The 19,273-nt window shown below is 41.4% G+C and overlaps 1 protein-coding gene across 1 annotated transcript in view; it reads right to left on the bottom strand.

Annotated features, from left to right (window-relative positions):
* LOC308458941 (splicing factor C9orf78-like) overlaps positions 1–19,273 on the bottom strand; it is a 40,145-nt gene that overhangs the window by 11,464 nt on the left and 9,408 nt on the right. Inside the window, exons 2-4 of the mRNA XM_080973814.1 lie at positions 7,296–7,445; positions 4,666–4,746; positions 78–269 (exon numbers count right to left, since the gene is read on the bottom strand). Coding sequence (XP_080829940.1) covers positions 78–88 — 11 coding nt within the window. The 5' untranslated portion in view covers positions 89–269; positions 4,666–4,746; positions 7,296–7,445. The remainder of the gene's footprint in view (positions 1–77; positions 270–4,665; positions 4,747–7,295; positions 7,446–19,273) is intronic.

The raw sequence follows: 19,273 nt of genomic DNA, 5'->3' as shown, positions 1-19,273 counted from the left end.
CAATTGTTAATACTTATTACTGTTTATATTTATGCTGTTTAAAAAAACCTCAAAGTGACTTGCAAAACAAATCTTACTGCAAAGACATGATGATCAGCCAGCACAAACATCAAGCGCAAACACTATGGGCTAGATCCAAAGATGTTCTTTGATGATGGGACTGCAGTCCAGTAGAGGATCCAGTAGAGTGTAGCCAACTTTTCCACCATCTCCCTGCAGCTTTCAACCCCACTTCCTGCACTCTTCTAGGTGGTTTGCCAACACAGGAGCTGCAACAGAAAGTAAAATCAGCAAGAGCCATTTCCTCCCACTTCCTCCAGTTGGGATGTCCTATGACAGGCATAGGCAAACTCGGGCCTCCAGATGGTTTGAGACTATAATTCCCATCATCCCTGACCATGGGTCCTGTTAGCTAGGGATGATGGGAGTTGTAGTCCCAAAACATCTGGAGGGCCAAGTTTGCCTATGCCTGTCTTATGAGCTAACTCCACTCATGGGAACTCTAGATTCAAGCCCATGAAAGGCATTAGTTTAAGGATTTGGGGCAGGGGCAGGTTCCACATAGGATTTGGGGTCATTTAACCTTAGACAATCAGGAGGCAGATGAGTGTGAAGAAATGCAGCAGAAGAAATGTAGCACCTGCCCAAATGGCCAATGTAAGTAAGCCAAGCCATATGCCAACTTATTTCCAACTGTCTATAATATATCTAAAGCACTGTATCCCCCTTCTTTATAATACTGATGCTCAGAAACAGTGTACTATCACCCGATCACCAGTTTTTTGGGCTACCTATGCTACATCACATCTTTACATTCTGCATTAAACCAGAATAATACGATCATTTCCAGAAACATTCAATGACTTTTTTTCTTCTTCCTAGGATGGAAAAGCAAATGGTCACCACACCCCATTTCAGCCTAGGAATGCAAAGTTATTTTGGTACCTGGGGCACAAAAGAAGTACAATAATAATAATAATAATAATAATAATAATAATAATAATATTATAATAATAATAAAAAAATGCTGCACTTTCCTGACACGCAAAGTCAGCTGCCTGAGGTGTCCAACTCACACTGCCTACTGGAAGGACTGATCCTACCAGAACAGTTCATATACAAAATTATGAATAGATATTGGAATCTCCCATTCACCCAACAGCGGCAAGAGTCTTGATAGCACAAGGATGGAAGAATGAGGAAATCCCAATGAAAGAACAGTGGCAAGAAAAACTGATGAGTTATGCAGAGTTGGCTAAATTGACATATAAATTGCGAGACAAGGACAACTGTGACTTTCAGGAAGAATGGGAGCTTTTTACAAATTATCTAAAAAGACAACAAAATGAACTGGACTCCTTGGCAGGTTTTGAATAAACATACACAAATTTATTGTTTGATAACATGTTAGATAGATAATGTAAGGATATGTACAATTTTATAACATGCAGAGAATAATATGTGCTGAGAAATCAGAGAGAGGCACTGAGGGAAGTCCGGGGGGGGGGGGAGGGAAGGATGGAAGGGAGGGGGAGGGGGGAATTAATGTAAGTGATTATATGGTTTGATAATTTGTTATGTTGAAACTGCTAATAAAAATATTTTAAAAATAAATAAATATCCAACTCACCCATTTGAACGTATGTGGTTTTTAAATCCACACTTTTTATCATTCTACTTGGAAGTACCAGAAGGTTAATAGATAGCCTAGTTAAAACAAAAGCAAAAGCAAAGGCCATGTGCTTTGTTTTAAAAAAGGCTTTGTGGTTGAGTTTCCTCAGACTTCCTCAACTAGTTTCTTTCTGGAAACACTTGTGATGAAAAACCTTAATTGTTTTCCTTACCATACCTCAGAAGGTCACACACGGGCAAGAACCAGGGACATGCCCCGGATTTCTATCAACTCCAGCATTTGAGTGCTGGGGAGAACCCCAGGTTGTTGCTTTCAACTCTCTAATGGAGCCACAGAAGGGAGGACGCAGGGGAGGAAACAATTAATACATCAGAACTCTCTGCCAGGCTTTTATGGCATTACAGGCTTTTTCCGCTATAAAGGAACATATTGAATCTTTAGAGCACAGCCCATTCTTCACTGTTTCAGTTGTCTCCTTTTGTTTACATGTCCCTGCCATCCTTCTTTGTGAATTGAATGCTAAACTATCTCTAGGGAGATGTTAGATTGCTTACAGAATGCCTCAGCAGATGGTGGTTCCTGTTGCAACAGAAGGCTGTGATTACACCTGAACTCTGCAAGAACTCGAAACTTAAACAGAAAAACAAGATAAATGAGGAATCCTTAAAGTTCTCTTTCCTCTCCACGGCGTCTGCAGCAGGGGAGAAAAATAATCCATAGGGTTTATAATAATGATTTTGAAAAGGGACAAGATCCCATCCTTCAGAGTTTGCTCATTACATTACAGGGCTCTCATTATAGAATTGTATTAGTGGCGCATTTCACCATTGGACCTTCTGTTATCAGCAATGTTGGGTAGCTCTTCATCAAGACAGTGAAAGGGACTCCCTCGGGAGGTGGTGGTCTCCCCTTCCTTGGAGATTTTTAAGCAGAGGTTGGATGGCCATCTGTCAGGGATGCTTTAGCTGAGATTCCTGCATTCTAGGGGATTGGACTAGATTACCCTCAGGATCCCTTCCAATTGTACGATTCTACGATTCTATTATTTATTCAAGATCCGGGAGTATTTACTGCACAGAATGATTCTACCACCTCCAAATAAACGTTTTCTGGCTCTGTATGTTCTGGTTTTGTCAAGCATACTTCATCTGACACTACAGACACAAAAACATTCCTAGGGCCTGAAATCTCCCCAAATAGACATTAGAAATCTCACTGGAGTAGTAAAAACACACACAAAAACCTGTTAGTGTAATTTTTTTGGTTAAGATTGAATGGAGGTTAAAGTGCAACAACATTCTTTATTGTTTATGAATTTCATCATTCATAAACAATAATAGGAAAGACAAATTAAACTTCCTGTCCCCTAAATACTTCTCTGTGTTCCTCTAAAGCATCTCTTGGGAGTTGAATCCTGTAACAACAACAAAATTCCTGGACACTTTTGCCATTTGGGGAGGCATAAATCAAAGGCACAGACGCGCCCTCCCTATTCATACGTCAGCTGGCAGCGGATGTTTTATTGTACAGCCCAAGAGGACTGGAAATAGGTAGATCCAATATGGATTTAACATTTCTTGCACTTTGCAGTAACTAGATCTATAAATTAAGAGGGGGGAAAGTGCAAGACAAAGCACTATAGCTGAACACACTCCATTACTCAACTTTGGTAGAAGCACTGAGCTCAGGTTGTTCTCAGCCTATCAAAAAGGAGCCTGTATTTGAAAAGAGAATTGTCCAGGATGACATCATGTGGCTGGTCCAGAAACAAGAGGAAACATCTTTTCCCCTCTAGCTCTTAACACAATTTCATAGCAAAGAGTTATGGGCAAAGCATTACATCCGCTGGAAGGTTTGTTGCTTTCCATGGCAAAGTACATGAAAAACAAGACTAATAAATGACACAGGAATAGAACTTCCTGAACTTCTTTAAAACAGATTATTATTATTATTATTTTCTTTGTCCATGTAGCCCCTTAAACCCATGTTGCTGCAGTTAAAAGTGTGGGATGTAAAACTGCAGTCAAGTACAACATTCCTACAGTGGACATGTTAGGGGATGTTTTCTTCCACTCAGGAGGAGACTTCCTGTTTCCTCCTAAGCTAGGACAGACTTCCACTACATGTGACTTGAAGAGGGGGTGGTCTGTTGTACTAGCATGGAGGAGCACATGGCCTCCATGGTCTGATCAGTGTGTGTTCTCCATTTTGTATGTTGCTGTGTGTTTGGAGAAGTGACTGCTTAGTCACAGTCACTTGGGACTAACTTCTTTACGGAATAGTACTAGTTGTTGTGGAATAGTACTAGTTGGGGATGTGGGTGGCGCTGTGGGTTAAACCACAGAGCCTAGGACTTGCCGATCAGAAGGTCAGCAGTTCGAATCCCCGCAACGGGGTGAGCTCCCGTTGCTTGGTCCCTGCTCCTGCCAGCCTAGCAGTTCGAAAGCACGTCAAAGTGCAAGTAGATAAATAGGTACCACTCTGGCGGGAAGGTAAACGGTGTTTCCGTGCGCTGCTCTGGTTCACCAGAAGCGGCTTAGTCATGCTGGCCACATGACCCGGAAGCTGTACACCGGCTCCCTCAGCCAGTAAAGCGAGATGAGCGCCGCAACCCCAGAGTCGGTCATGACTGGACCTAATGGTCAGGGGTCCCTTTACCTTTACTAGTTGTTATGTAACCTAAGCCTACCTTCAGGTATACTGCATGTCTGTGAACCTGAATGAATCTGTCAGTAAACTACTTTTATATTAACGTTAATAAGATTCTTGTGTTTTTAAGAGGGATTAGAAAGGATGTTACCAGGAAGGAATCTTTAATAGTAAGAGGCAGATGAGTCAGCAACAAGCTGCTCGCTGCGTAATTTGAAAGGGGGGATATTTGGAACTCTGCTAGAATATGGAACTTGCTAGCACAAGTTAGGAAGGATATCATTAAATAATATATCCTCTCCTGTCTCCCTAATCATCCCCACAAAAAGAGGGTTTTAAAGTGGCAAATTCATGAAGGATAAGACTATCTCTAGCTACTAAACATTGCTGTCAGAGGCAGTGCTGGAAACCCTGGAGGGAAGAGAGCTGTTGCTGTTGAGAAGGATGCTGGACTTGATGGGCTACTGGCCTGATTTAAGAAACTTTTATTATATTCTTAGAGTATCCGTGCTAATTTTTGTTTAAATATTGAGCCAATTATTATGACCTTATGCACAGAATCTTAGCATGAACACACTTTTTTTTTTGTAGTACATGAAGTACTGTGCAAACAAGCATATTTCAAATATTACTTACATCAAAGCTGTACATATTTTGTTCTTATTTGCTTTAGATAATAACACATTTCAGGATTTTGAAAGGAAGAAAAAGCACAGGCAACACCAGACCACCTTTCAAGATATAAGGTATTATTCCGGGAATCCTTGTCTTAAGTTCTTTCGTCTGATACCTGCAAACAGCAACTGCATACAACAACTATACTTTGCAAAGGCATATGTGGAACATTACAAAGAACAAGTTCATTTTCTGCAAGTACTGCTTCTTAAGGTTGTCGCGTCTGTCACTTGTATTCGTAAAGACATACGTGGAACACAAAAAAGCTTCTATTTGGACATTACGTATATAAGAACTGATCTATTTGTATTTCCTATTCAAAATGTTGGTCTTTAATTGCTTCTACTTAATTTGATAATATGAAAAGAGGTATGTTTATAGGATGTATAAAGAATTCATATAGTTAAACACAACCAGTTACATTGTGGGTGTTATTGTTAGTTGGATTTATGTAACTAAAGGATTGATAGTGTTGTGCATGAGTTCTTCTGGCATATATTATGGCAAGAATGCTTTTGCATGCTGTTGAGGGACCATAGTTTGTGTGTAACTTTCTCATGTGCTAATATGCAATGAGAGTTACTTTTCCATTTCTGGAGCTATCTGAAAAGAACATGCAAGAACACATGAAGAGCTCGCTGGATTAGGCCAATGGCCCATCTAGTTCAGTATCCTATTCTCACAGTAGCCAACCAGATGCCAGTGGAAAACCTGTAAGCAGGACCTAAGCACAAGCTTGATGCCATTAGGAGCATTCTTCCATGAGCATGCATGGCTTGTGGGTAAGACACATCCAACATGCTCTGCTGGTGGCTTACAAATGGGCCAAGGCATGGAAAAACCAAGCAATCATGCTGTTTTGCTTCTGAGGATGCAATGACCAACCCTTGTTCTCTTAATATGGTTGCCTGCATCTCAATTTGTATATTTATAAGTAGCCAAAGAAATTTCATCTGTCTCCAGCGCACTCTACCTCCCTCCCTACCCACAAGAAAATAGACTGTGCACTGTACTTACAGCTCAGGCAAAGGGCAGGTTCTGCCCACAAAGCCATTTATCCACTCTGTTGCAGATTGATCAGTCTGCAAACACCTACAACTCTGCTGTAGAATAACTGCGTGCATCAGGATGATAAAGAACGAGTATAATTTTAAAATTTTGTCTCATTATTCTGTTCATAGGAGGGACGAACCATGGAGCCTAGGGCTTGCCAATCAGAAGGTCGCGGTTCAAATCCCCGTGACGGGGTGAGCTCCCGTTGCTCAGTCCCAGCTCCTGCCAACCTAGCAGTTCGAAAGCACGTCAAAGGGCAAGTAGATAAATAGGTACCGCTTCGGCGGGAAGGTAAACGGCGTTTCCGTGCGCTGTTCTGGTTCGCCAGAAGCGGCTTAGTCATGCTGGCCACATGAACTGGAAGCTGTACGCCAGCTCCCTCAACCAATAAAGCGAGATGAGCGCTGCAACTCCAGAGTTGTTCGCAACTAGACCTAATGGTCAGGGCTCCCTTTACCATTTATTTTGTTCATAAAGCAACCAGAGTAGCTTAACCACAAAAGAGAACTACCATCATGGTGCTAAGTCTATTGTTACATCAGCACAAGGATATACGCTTGTACCACAGGACACTTGTACCACTTAGAAGTCAAATAAAAAACAGCAGCAGAATGAAACTTTAAAAGGAGGGCCTGGACAAGACCTGCCAAGGAAAATAAAGAACTTATTTATGTATGTTACAACAGCGGCAAGAGTCTTGATAGCACAAGGATTGAAGAATGAGGAAACCCCGAGAAAAGAACAGTGGCAAGAGAAATTGATGAACTATGCAGAACTGGCGAAACTGACATTTAAATTGTGAGATAAAGACAACTGTGACTTTAAAGAAGAATGGGAACCTTTTACAAACTATTTAAAAAGACAACAAAATGAACTGGACTCCTTGGCAGGTTTTGAATAAACATACACAAATTTACTGGGTTAATATAGTGGATAGATAATATAAGGATGTATACAATTTTACAATATGCAGAGAACAATATGAGTTGAGAAATCAGAGAGAGGAGCTGAGGGTAGTCTTGGGGGGGAAGGGGGAGGGTTTGTTGGGGAGGTGGGAGGGGAAAAAGGGGGGAATAATGAAGATGATTTGTTTTGATAATTTGTTATGTTGAAATTGTTAATAAAAAAATAAAATAAAAAAAAACTTTAAAAGCTGGGCCAGCCCTACTATTAGAGAGAATGAGGCAGTCGCCTCAGGTGGGAGATCCTGAGGGTGAACAACAGCTATGAGCTGTTTGAGAACAGAGCTGTGTGCTTTACTGCCTACCCGGCACCATTAAGCTACGCTGCTGCCCAGAAGATGCTGTTCTGTCAGCAGTGCTGAAATAAGGTTTAGCTACCAGTCGAGTTGGCTCTGAAACACGGAGTCGAGAGGGTGTCATCTTGGCCTTCATCAATGGAAGCAAAACTTCTTGGGCTGGCCCTGATGAAGAGCCTGAGGAAATAAAAGCATTCTCCATTTATTTCTAACAGATAGTAAAGAGCAAGGCTGATGAATCTCCACAGGGAGAGTATACCAGAACTTCAGTGCCTTCAGCAAAAACGCTTGGCAAATATTTTACTGCAGATTTCAGGATCGGAAAGGAACAAAGTATCTTTCAAGTGTTCAAATTTAAAATGACCTCAATGGATCAAGAAAGGAACTATATCTTGTTTTTAACTCCACATTTTAGGATATGTGAAATAAGATTTTATTTTTAAAAAAATACAGGAATCTATCTTAGGATATGATGTTGCATTTGTAGAAGCAATGCAACCTGATCCTGTTATAATAAATATATCTTACATTTAGTGCCACCAGTACACTGTGGCACTACACAATAGTGCCTCACCCAGTCACACAGCATGTCCACCTTTAAAGGACTAGTTGCAGAGAACAGAAAATGCTGGATTTCGGGACATTGGTAGAACAGCTGGACATGGCACAAATTAACCAGAAGAACCATGGGACATTCCTCCTGGAAGTCTGCATTTTCAAGCAGGAAGAGAAAGATTGTAAAACAGTTGTCATGTGTGGCAACACATAACAACTCATATTAAATCTGAGAACAAACAGAAAAGCAGAGCTGCAAAAGTAAAAATGCAGACATGAAGCTGTGTGTAAATAAAGGTATTGCTTAGTACCATCACATCCATTTTTCTGCTTAACCACATAGACAAGGGGTCAGCAACCTTCAGCCTTAGAGCCAGATGCAGCCCTTGGCCTAATTAGATGCAACTGGCAAGGAGAGGGGAAAGAGGGATGGCACAGAAGGGAGAGGGAGGAGAGTGCCAGAAAGAGAAAAAAGCGTGACAGCCAGGAGAGAGAAGGGGGTGGTCCCTTTTGGTCTCAGCACCACCAATTTTGGGAGTCTAACACCCCCCACTTTTGACTCCAGCCCTGCCTACTTTTGATTCCAATCCCAGTATTCAGCCTCCAAGGTACTGCAGCATTCAACTTTTTCTCTTTTTTAAGGCTGCCCACCCCTGATATAAGCAATGCAGGTTTCAAATTCAGAATTGCCTGGGCTCATTAAAACTGTAGCAATATATTTCAGTGGGGATGGATTTCAATCTAGCCTGAGTAAATTTATTTTTGTGTATTCAAGAGAGGGTTGCATTCAAGCAGCAATTTGGTTTTCTCCCACTAAGTTAAAAAAATAATAATGGAAACTGTTAATTACAGAAATAGAAGAGATTTGAGAAGAAGACAGAAAAAAGCTCTCTCCTTGTTACACCATGGAGCCTGCTAATAGCTCCTTTAGTGACACCTAGTGCAGTCGGTGGAGATGAGGCACTATTAAACGCTGTGGCTGAGACACACTGCCTTGTTAATGTTACTTTGATTTCCAATAAAATGAGCTAACTCAATAGTGCTGAAAGGCAACCATTTCTTTTAGGCTCCAATTTGCATGCATATTCTAATTCACATTTGAATCTTTGAAAGAAAAAAAAAGCAGCTAAGCTTATGGACCATACTGTCTGCTCAGTTCGTCACTTAACTGTTAGAACCACTGGGTCATTAATATCAATAATGAGAGAGAACTGCAATTAGGATCCAAATGAAATATGCCATGCCTCAGTTGATTTATTAGAATGTTTGTCAGTACAAAATGCCGTGGCACAGTAGACAAGGCTGCTGTGCTTGGATTGCTGCCTTCTCTCTAAATAGGAATCAAGAAAAATATTCACAGGGGCGATCATTCCATTACTGAGTGGGAATTCAGAATATAAAGCTGAACTTTCTTTTTTAAAAAAAGCAGCAGTGCCTTGCTAACTCATATTAATGTTGGGAGGCGTATTACCAATTATTGAGTGTTGTCAATTAGCGAGTAATTATTTTCTTGCTGCTGATCTGACCCTTTCACTCTTTCCATTGAACACCTCCCATTGGCTCCTCTTTGCACGGTTAATCAAATCTAAACTACTTGCCATTATTTTCAAGGGCTGGTGGTACTCAATCTCTGACTTACATTTCAGATGGTTTCCCTAATCCCATTTCCTGAAGCAGACTCTCTGCCAGGGAGGACGGACTCACCCATCCATTTAGTTAGAAATTATAGCTAGTGGGTGGGGGAGTCAAAATGGCTGGCAGGAACAAATTTTATACCCAAGGTAATTGGAACAAACTACTGAGGGAAGTGGTGTGTTCTTCCCTGCATGCAGCTTTCATATCAAGGTCCACCCCCACCCCCAGCAGATATGACACATCAGTCAGCCAAATCATTTTAAAGTCACATCCATTTCAGAAAGGAAGAGATAAACACATGCTTATCCAATCCAGTCTACTGTATGGTAGTGGAATATCTGATGCATGATCTATTTATTTATTCATCTTTATCACATTTTGCGTGGACAGGCGGAAACCCCCCGAACCCCAGGCAACCCCCAGGCAGAATAATGACACCCAACAAAGTTTCCGAGCACAATTCAAAGTGCTGGTGCTGACATTTAAAGTCCTAAATGGCCTCGGTCCAGTATACCTGAAGGAGTGTCTCCACCCCCATCGTTCTGCCCGGACGCTGAGGTCCAGCGCCGAGGGCCTTCTGGCGGTTCCCTCGCTACGAGAAGCCAAGTTACAGGGAACCAGGCAGAGGGCCTTCTCGGTAGTGGCAGCCGCCCTGTGGAATGCCCTCCCACCAGATGTCAAAGAGAAAAACAACCACCAAACTTTTAGAAGACATCTGAAGGCAGCCCTGTTTAGGGAAGCTTTTAATGTTTAATAGATTATTGCATTTTAATGTTTTGTTGGAAGCCACCCAGAGTGGCTGGGGAAACCCAGCCAGATGGGTGGGGTATAAATAATAAATTATTATTATTATTATTATTATTATTATTATTAGGTTAAAATTGGCCACAACTTTATTAAACATTCACATGTAGGAAGACCTTGGCTTAGGCATTGGGCATTTATCCCTCCCAGTCCCCAGCCGGGGATCTGGGGAACATCAGGGTTATCCAAAGTGTGTGGGGATTGGGCTGACTCTGAAGAACGTCTGTTCAAGCAGAGAGCCTGCCCCCCATTCCACCGCGTTGTAGGGGAGAACACTGACAACCCATTGGCATATGGCCAATGCCTCCCCTCAAAATACCCCTTTAATGGGGAACCCTGGGATCACCGCCACAGGGAGGGCGTGGGTCACCGCTTCATGCTCCCCCCCCCCCCATTGAAGGAAAATAAACTAAAGGATTCTGCCCAAGGCCTAAAAACCTCCAAAGTTGTGACATTTTGCTATGGGGAAGGCAAAACCTGCCAATGCAGGGAAATTCCTTCCTTGCCTCTCAACGGCATCCATCAAAGATCGCAGCAGTGCCCGCATAGCTGTAAAGAAGAAGGTTAAACTGCAAAAGAAGGCATGAACTGAGGGAGGGCAGGGTGGGGGAAGTTCTGGAGCCGACTGAGGACTAACAGGTAAGTTACACCCCCTATTGTAAGTGTGGGGCAGTCCTGACTCTACTGATCTTAGTCTAACAACCTACTGGCTGTGAGCGCTGAAGGCCACTCCCTGCAAGGCCCTTTCCATCTGGCCTGGGGGGCGGGGGCCAGGCTCACCCTGCCCTACTTTAGTGACTGCTTTTAAATGTTTTAAAACAGTTTTAATTTGTGGTGTTTTAGATTTTGGTTTATGGTTTGGTTTTTGTTCTGTTGGAGTGGGATTAACATTTAGTTGGGGCTGGGGATTAGTTTAATTTTTAATATAACTGAATTGCTTTTTGTTTTGCTTTTAATTAGTTTCTGTTGCTTTCTATAGTTTGTATTTGGCTTTTAAGGGGAGAGGGTCAGGGCTGCCTGGGAGTGGGCTCCAGCCAACAGAATGGCTGGGGCAGGTTCCACGGGGGGGTGCACTGGGACACCCAATCTCAGTGATCACAGGTAGGAGGAGGAGTTATGCTATGACCAGACCATGTCATTACCAAGGAGGCAGGTTTAGTCGTTGTTTGAAGACTATCCCTGCCTCCAAGTCTGGTCTGGACCGGATGGCTACTGGAATCAACAAGGGAGACCCACATGACCTGAAGTTGCTCCTGTGCAATGCCAGGTCAATGCTTCATAAGACCACTGCCATTCATGACTTGATCGTGGATGGAGGACTTGACCTGGCATGTGTGACAGAGACTTGGTTGGAGGAAGCAGATGGGCCTGTCCTTGCCACTGCTTGCCCACCAGGTTTCTCATATGCACAGCAACCCAGGTCATATGGGTGGGGAGGGGGTGTTGCAGTGATTTTTAGGAAGTCATTAGCTTACACCGGGTGTCCTATTGGGAAGATCTAGTTTTCTGAGTGCATGTTCTGGAAGTTGGGCAATAGGGGCAGTACAGGATTCCTTTTGGTGTACCGACCTCCCCAGTGCACCAAGGATTCCCTGCCCGAGCTGCTTCAGGTCATGGCAGATGTTCTCCTGGAGACACCTAGTTTGGTTGTCCTAGGGGATTTTAACATCCCAAAAATCTTTTTCTTGCATCATTATATAACGGACAGTGCAATATATAATGCATAAGGTCCTCTACTTCAGAACATCCCCTAATGCAAACACGTTCGTTTTTTGGTATGCCTCTATGTCTCCCATCTCTATAAGCAGAGCTTATTGTATTTAGTCGTAGCTCTGTAAAAGGTTTTCGAAGCTGTGCAAAAGTCAATTCATTAAAATAAGATATGTGTTCATTGACCTCTCCTTCAGAAGGACTCACGGAAATTTTGGCATCTGGTTGCCCAAGGCACCAATGGGCTGGGCTACTCGTTAGAAGCATCTGTCCTAGGAAAGGATTGGGTGACATATTTTACAGAAATATACGGCCCCTGTCCTGACCTACCCCCACAAGTTTACTATACTCAGTTATCAGAACTGCCAGAATGGCCAGACGTCACGCCCAATCAGATTAAGAGGCTAATCGCAAGCCAACTAGCTAATAAAGCTCCAGGAGAAGACATGATCCCAATGGAGATCTATAAGATAAGACCTGATTTCTGGTCACCCATTTTTGCAAAATTGTTTTCATACATTAACAGCTCAGGTCATATACCTGAAGGGTGGAAGTTGAGTATAATTGCCCCAATATATAAAAAGGGCGATAAGAAAAACCCTGCCAATTTTAGACCCATTAGTTTGTTAGATGTAGCCTCCAAACTATATGCCAGGCTCCTTCTTGGGAGACTAGAAGAATGGGCAGATACAAATAAGGTGATATCTGAAGTCCAGGCAGGTTTCCAAAGAGGGAAATCCACATTGGACCACTGCTTTGTGCTGAACTTTCTGCTATGTAAATACATCCATAATTTGAAGCAAGAATTATATGTTGCTTTTATCAATCTAAAGTCAGCTTTTGATACGGTCCCAAGACACGCATTGTGGCAAAATTGGATTTTAACATCCATGCCAACACAAGGGGCCGCTTGGGAGTTTGTGGAAAGCATGGCCTCCACGGGGCTGTCCCTGAATAAGTTTGGCCCAACTCATAGTTGCGGACATGCCTTAGACCTGGTGTTCACCTCTATTGACGTGGGTGATCTGACACTAATTAAAAGCGAAACAAAAGAAGTGCCATGGTCAGATCACTTCCTGGTGCAACTGGACTTCTCCACAACCCTTCCCCTCTGCAGGGAGGTGGGACTGATTCAGATGGTCCACCCCTGCCACTTAATGGATCCAAATGGTTTCCAGAGAGTGGTAGGGGATGTTTTATCCCATGTTGATGGCCTTTCAGCTGATTCCTTGGTGGCCCACTGGAATGCGGAGTTAACCAGGGCTATCAACTATCCACCACCCCACCAACTGCTATGTCATATTCGAAACTGCTTTCTCAATTCTCTTCCAGAGGGGTTTGCCCAACTTGGAGCTGGTGTTTGCAAAATACAAGTCCAATTATCCCTTGGGAACTAGTTATACAGTTCCCATGGACCCTGGCCATGGATCTCTCAAGTTTTTGACAAGGCTGGGCAAAGAGGGGCTTACTCTGCCTATTTGCTGGTGATGAAGAAAGAGGTAATCACATATGGTTTTGGTAACAAGCTATCTTTCTCTGATCTCTGGGTTCTGCACCTTTCTCTAAGGTAGATACAAGTCTGGGAACAAAGGTTTATGGAGGGATGCCTGGTCTACCTGGACTCCGATCACACCTACAAGGAGTTGGGCATTGCAGTGGCAGCAGTATAGCAACTGTTAACTCATTTAAGGTCAGAGCTTTATTGGCCAATTGCCACAGTTAATTAACCTCAATCTCCATGATGAATTTTCATAGCTAATTCCTCTCTTTTTAAAAAAATTGGGGTTATTTTATAATTAAAAAAGTAAATTTCTCAATACAGAAAATAACATCACCAGGGATTCCCCTTTATATATTTGTTTTCTATTCAAGGGTAAGACTAGGCATATCAATGAAGGTGAAAGTTTATGGAAAGTTGTGTGAATATTGTCCATTGTTTGTGTTGCAGTGTTAAGGTATTATTAACCTTTGTTCATCTCCAGAGAGATGTTGCGTATTCAGTCAGAGGACAGGGACAGCTGTTATTGGAGACAGGTTCACCTGCTTAATAATTTCTGCTTGTCATGCAGCTGTAAAAGGCTCAAGTGATATTGGGATGCTTTAGAGAAGGTTTTTGCTTTAAAGGTGGTCTTGAGGATAATTTTAGTGGAGAAGAGGGAAAACTTGGTGAACAGGTAAAATACAGGAGAACTTCAGAACTGACTAAGAGGAGAGAAATAAAAAATGTAATTTCATTACTTTTGACTTTAATTTGTTGTTATTCCTTGCAATCTGCATAACAATCTAAATCCGAACTAGAGTTATACATAAATGGAGATTTTACATTACAAACTTTGAATTTGATCATAGTGGGGGTTTTTTAAAATAGATGTTCTTTAAATGTGTTGGCAGTTTCATATCTGTTTATTTATTGTTGTCAAGTGTAAATTACCAAATGCCTTAAACTCCCACTTATTAAATATTGTCAGAGTTCCAATAATGCTTGTCAAATACTAAATCCATTCAATGTCAGCTATAAAATGCCATACTGCATGTCAGCTATCAATTTCTGTCAGTTAGAGCTGCAAACTTAAATCATTTTAAGCAGTAGATTAATTATCTAAAACTTTAGCCTCTAATCCTACACACATTTATCAGGGAATCGCTGTTGAATTAAAGGGGATTTGCTTCTGAGTAGACATGGGTGGAATTTCACTCTTAGTTGATTAATCAGGTGGGCCCAATGAAGGCCAATTTTAATTGAAAGGGCCAACAGCTTGAAGTGTGCTTGTTGTTTTTTTGGCATTATTTTGACTGTGGTATGTTATTGTAACAGAGAATGGGAGACAAAATATTTAAAATGATGGTACCTTCTGACAATGCAAAACTGTGCAAAGAAATATATGGTTTACTGGTAGTAATCTTTGTGTATTAAATAGCAAATTATCTCACTCTGGTGAATATACTGGGGTTATGGTAATAGGAATTTTTATTTAAGAGATTAATCAGAGGAAATATTCTATACATAACTGACAATTCTACAGATATTCAAGACTGGATTCCAACATCAAGAATCATTGGATTTCAAATACTGATGCCAAATAGAAGGTCGACTAATCAGACACATTAGTAAATCTTATCTTTCATGCCTTCTTAGGTACCCACAATAGTCCATCATGTGCAAATCCCCATGTATCATTTTTTTCATAAGACAGCCAACAAATAATAATAAAAAAGAAACAATACCATCAGCTACTTTTGCAATACATTCCAAACAGGGAACAATTTTCAAACATTTCATCTAGACCCAATCCTTTGTAACCTATCAGTTAATTTGGCTGATTTAACAGGCAACACTGTTAAGGAATTATTGGGGTTGAAACCAAATCAGGGATATCGGTCCATAACATATATGTCATTCCTCTACTGCAAGGTATGCAATGTGAAGAAAAAGTCGTCAGCTATGTTCTACATGAATGTCATGGTTTGCCTCTGGCTTCTTGCCATTTACCCTTAGTGATTTTCTACTCGGAAAGGTCAAAATATCTCAGGTGCTATTCTATGGCCACTGGATAATTCATATGGAGAAGGTGTTTTTATGCTTCGTCTTGTATATTCAGTGTTTATATTTAAAATCAACATTGCATAATGGCCTGCATCACTCGCTGTGTTAGAAGAACCATCAACGGTGGCCAGACAGATCTTAGCATTCTCTTCATGCAACCACCAGGAATGTTTTGCTGCATATCAAGTTATATTCATTTTTAAAAGTGGTAACCTAGGCTTTGTTTTAAAATCAATTTGGTTTATTTTAAGCATTTCTGCTCGGGACAGCCTCTGAGACATGTTGTAAAGGAGTAGAACAATTCAGTCAATAGTTACTTTAGCATCAGGAATATTGCAATGTCCTTAAAAAACTCAAAGCAGAGGCGCATGGCAGAATTTTCCACAGAACTTCCATACACTATTATTGTTACTATTATTTGTTGTAATAATACATGATAAAATTTCAATATAAATTGAAAAAAATTAAAGGACATGAATTGGCTGAAAGTGCTCATACTGCAATGACATATAAAGGACAAATCCTACACCACTTCTGTGTGCTATTTTGGGGGTTCTCCTGTCCCCTCAGAGTAGATTTTGGGGGCACAGGAGAGGAGAGCAGAGAAATCACCATTGCACTAGCAGGACTCATTGTGCTGGCTTCCACTAAAGCAACTCTTAAAATGAATAATGCCCATTATTTGGCTATATTTTATCACTTTGTTATCTAAAAATGGTTTATTATGTTTTGTAATAATAATAGCAACTAATACCTAGTAAAGCACTGACTTAATATGAAAACAATTTATCACAAAGCTTAGCTCTATCAGCCATACTACAGTTGTGGGTAATCTTTAATAGGTAGGTATTAACAGATATTAATTCTAAATTAATTAGGTACTAATGGATACTAATGAAGGGGTTTACATGCAATCTCAAGCCCCTTCCAGGAAAAGCAACATTGAAATTTATGGATATCAAAATCTTAGTAAAATCCTCTTCCCCAGTCATATTTTCTTCTAACTTTGGTAGAAAAATGTTATGAATGGAAAACCTCTGATATGTATTTGCCATCACAATAAATTATTGTGTTATTGCTATTGCTATGGTATTTATATGCTGTCTTTTTCCCTGACAGGGACTCAAGGCAGCTTACAGATAAAATAAATAGAACTAAAAAGGAGAACAACAATGCCATTAATGATTACTTTGACATTTGAGGGCTTGTAAGTTTCAATAATGTATTGCTTATTTCCATTAAAAGCCATTTTATATAAAATCTGCAGGCAACATTACTGAGCAAAGGTGGTTGTTTTTGGTTGGTTGGTTGGTTGGTTGGTTGGTTTGCTTGTTTTTTAAAAAAAAGCTGAACAATGTTTGAAATCATAAACTGGGCAGGCGTAAGGTCTGATATGGGTAACAAATGTCTTCAACGTGGCTTTGGAATCAAGATTGGTAGGAAGGAAAATAAGGGAGAATTGGTGTACGGCCAAACCTCACCCTGAATGTGGATGGCTTCTGAATATTTCAAGTATGTGATTAATTCTCTTAAAGACTAAGTCTTGAAGATGGGGGGGGGCGTGTTTTCCTTTGTTCTTCCTAGTCGATAGCAGCTACACACCGTCTGTTAATGTGGGCCGCATGATGTTAACCAAGCAGAGAATTCTATTCTGGGGCTAAATCGAAAAATTGTAGCCATAGAAGGCCTTTTTGATCAGAGTTAGCAAAACATTGTGCCTTCTCCATTCCCCCACAGTCCCTCCCTTCCATTCTTTCTCAGAGACTCTGCCAAGCATGTCAGATCATTCATGTTAAATTATTCTTGATGGCATTGAGATGTGCAGTACTGTCATCCAAAGACTGGCTTGTGCAGCTGTCACATCCGTTTTCTTCCCGAATCTTGTGCAAGAACCCAGCCATGTTCCAAGCTAGGCTTATCTGCTAATTTATCACGAAAACCCAAACAGACAGGCCTGACAAAGCAAAACAAAAAGAGTCAGAATCAAGGGTTGGAGAGGGAAGGATATTAACCCAAGCTTCCCATCGACAAATGTCTCAGTGCTGTCTAGTGACCTATTGGTGAACCTGTCCACTGAAATAATTTGCCCAGCTTTAGGTTCTTCCTGTGAACATGGTATAATCTCCATTATTGCATGCATATTAGTGTCATGACCCCCTGGCCTCAGGCAGCCTGTAATGAGTCGGCTCAGGAAGAAGCTGCTTTGGGAACTCCCAGACCCTCCAAGCTCATTGAAACCAGTCAGACGGGGAATAGCCTACACAGCTCCTGAAACAGAAGGTCTCTCTTTGACCCTGAGTGAAATGAGCTGGACCTCGCTAACCCAGAGTCTGCACGCTCTTTTCATCTCAGTGCACAAACGCCCTTGGGTCCTTCCTTCCCCTGTTAGCCTCTGCTTGATTTGGCATGCAGGAGCCACATGGTAGCATCAAAGTTCAAGGCTCCAAGTCAAGAGGTTGCCTCTTTAAGACCCTGTCAGCTGAAGTACTGGCTGGGCAGGCCTATATCAAGATTTATGGAAAGGCTGCAGAACTCCAACTCCCTTCACCCTGGACCATTAACTATGCTGGCCAGAGCTGATGGGAATTGGAGTCCAGCAACATACAGAGGCCAATTTGTTTTCTGTTCTATAGTCTGGCCACCCTCTGATACAATGCCTATGTGTTGCCAGCGCAGCACCTATGGGCACACAGACACTGGGAAGGGCCCTCCCTGGTGCCTACAGGGTCTCAATCCCTGGATGATGAAATCAGGCTTAAAAAAATAGAATGACCACTATAATTGAGCACCTGGGGGGGAGGACAAGTGAGTGTGGTTGCATGTGTGCATAATTGCAGTGTGCATGGTGCCCACAACAGTTTTTCCAGTTTCCAAATGGTCAATCCTTCTGAAGAGCTGACCCAGGTGCTGAAGAGCATTTCTCTGGTTTCACTGCTAGACTGTCATGGGCTATACAACAGCAGCAAGAATACTTATTGCAAAGCATTGGAAGACACAAGATCTACCCACACTGGAGGAATGGCAGATGAAAATGATGGACTACATGGAATTGGCGGAAATGACTGGCAGAATCCGAGACCAGGGAGAAGAGTCGGTGGAAGAAGATTGGAAGAAATTTAAGGACTATTTACAGAAATATTGTAAAATTAATGAATGTTAGAATGATGACGGATTGAAGTTAAGTGGTTTCTAGCTGTAATGGTATAAAAGAATATGGAAAAATTGGTTTTTAATACGTAAAAATTTAATGTTATAATATATCAAGATTAAAGATCAGGATTAAAAAGGAGGGAAAGGAATTGCTGGACTAACAAATTGAATTGGAATACAAAAGAGGGAGGTATGAGGAGGTCCGGGAAATAAGTAAATGTAAGAGAAGTGATGAAAAGATGGAATTGTTTTTAACTGTTTTTTCTTTTTTGTATTTTGTATTTTTCCTTTTTATTGTTAATTTTCCTATTAAGGTAATCTTTTTCTTTTGAAATCTTAATAAATATCATTTAAAAAAAAATAGACTGTCATGGGCTAATTACTACCTCGCTCAGCATTGCATAGGTCCAGATACCGCCTAAAACATGGGTGGCTAACCTTTTTTTGGCCTGAGGGTTGCCAATGCCCTTAGCCAATATGCCAGGTGTGTGTGTATGGCAAAAAGTAGGTGTGGTCACCCCATACTTTCTCTTTCACGCTCTTGTACAGGCACAGGGCGCGCACACATATGCAGTTGCACTGCCTCCTCAGCTGATTGGTGCAGATC

This window comes from Podarcis pityusensis (genome assembly GCF_964106645.2).
Source record: "Podarcis pityusensis genome assembly, chromosome: 11".
In the NCBI taxonomy this organism is placed as follows: Eukaryota; Metazoa; Chordata; class Lepidosauria; order Squamata; family Lacertidae; genus Podarcis; species Podarcis pityusensis.
The sequence above is the reverse complement of the archived record's forward strand: the minus strand, read 5'-3'. Positions and strand labels throughout refer to the sequence as shown.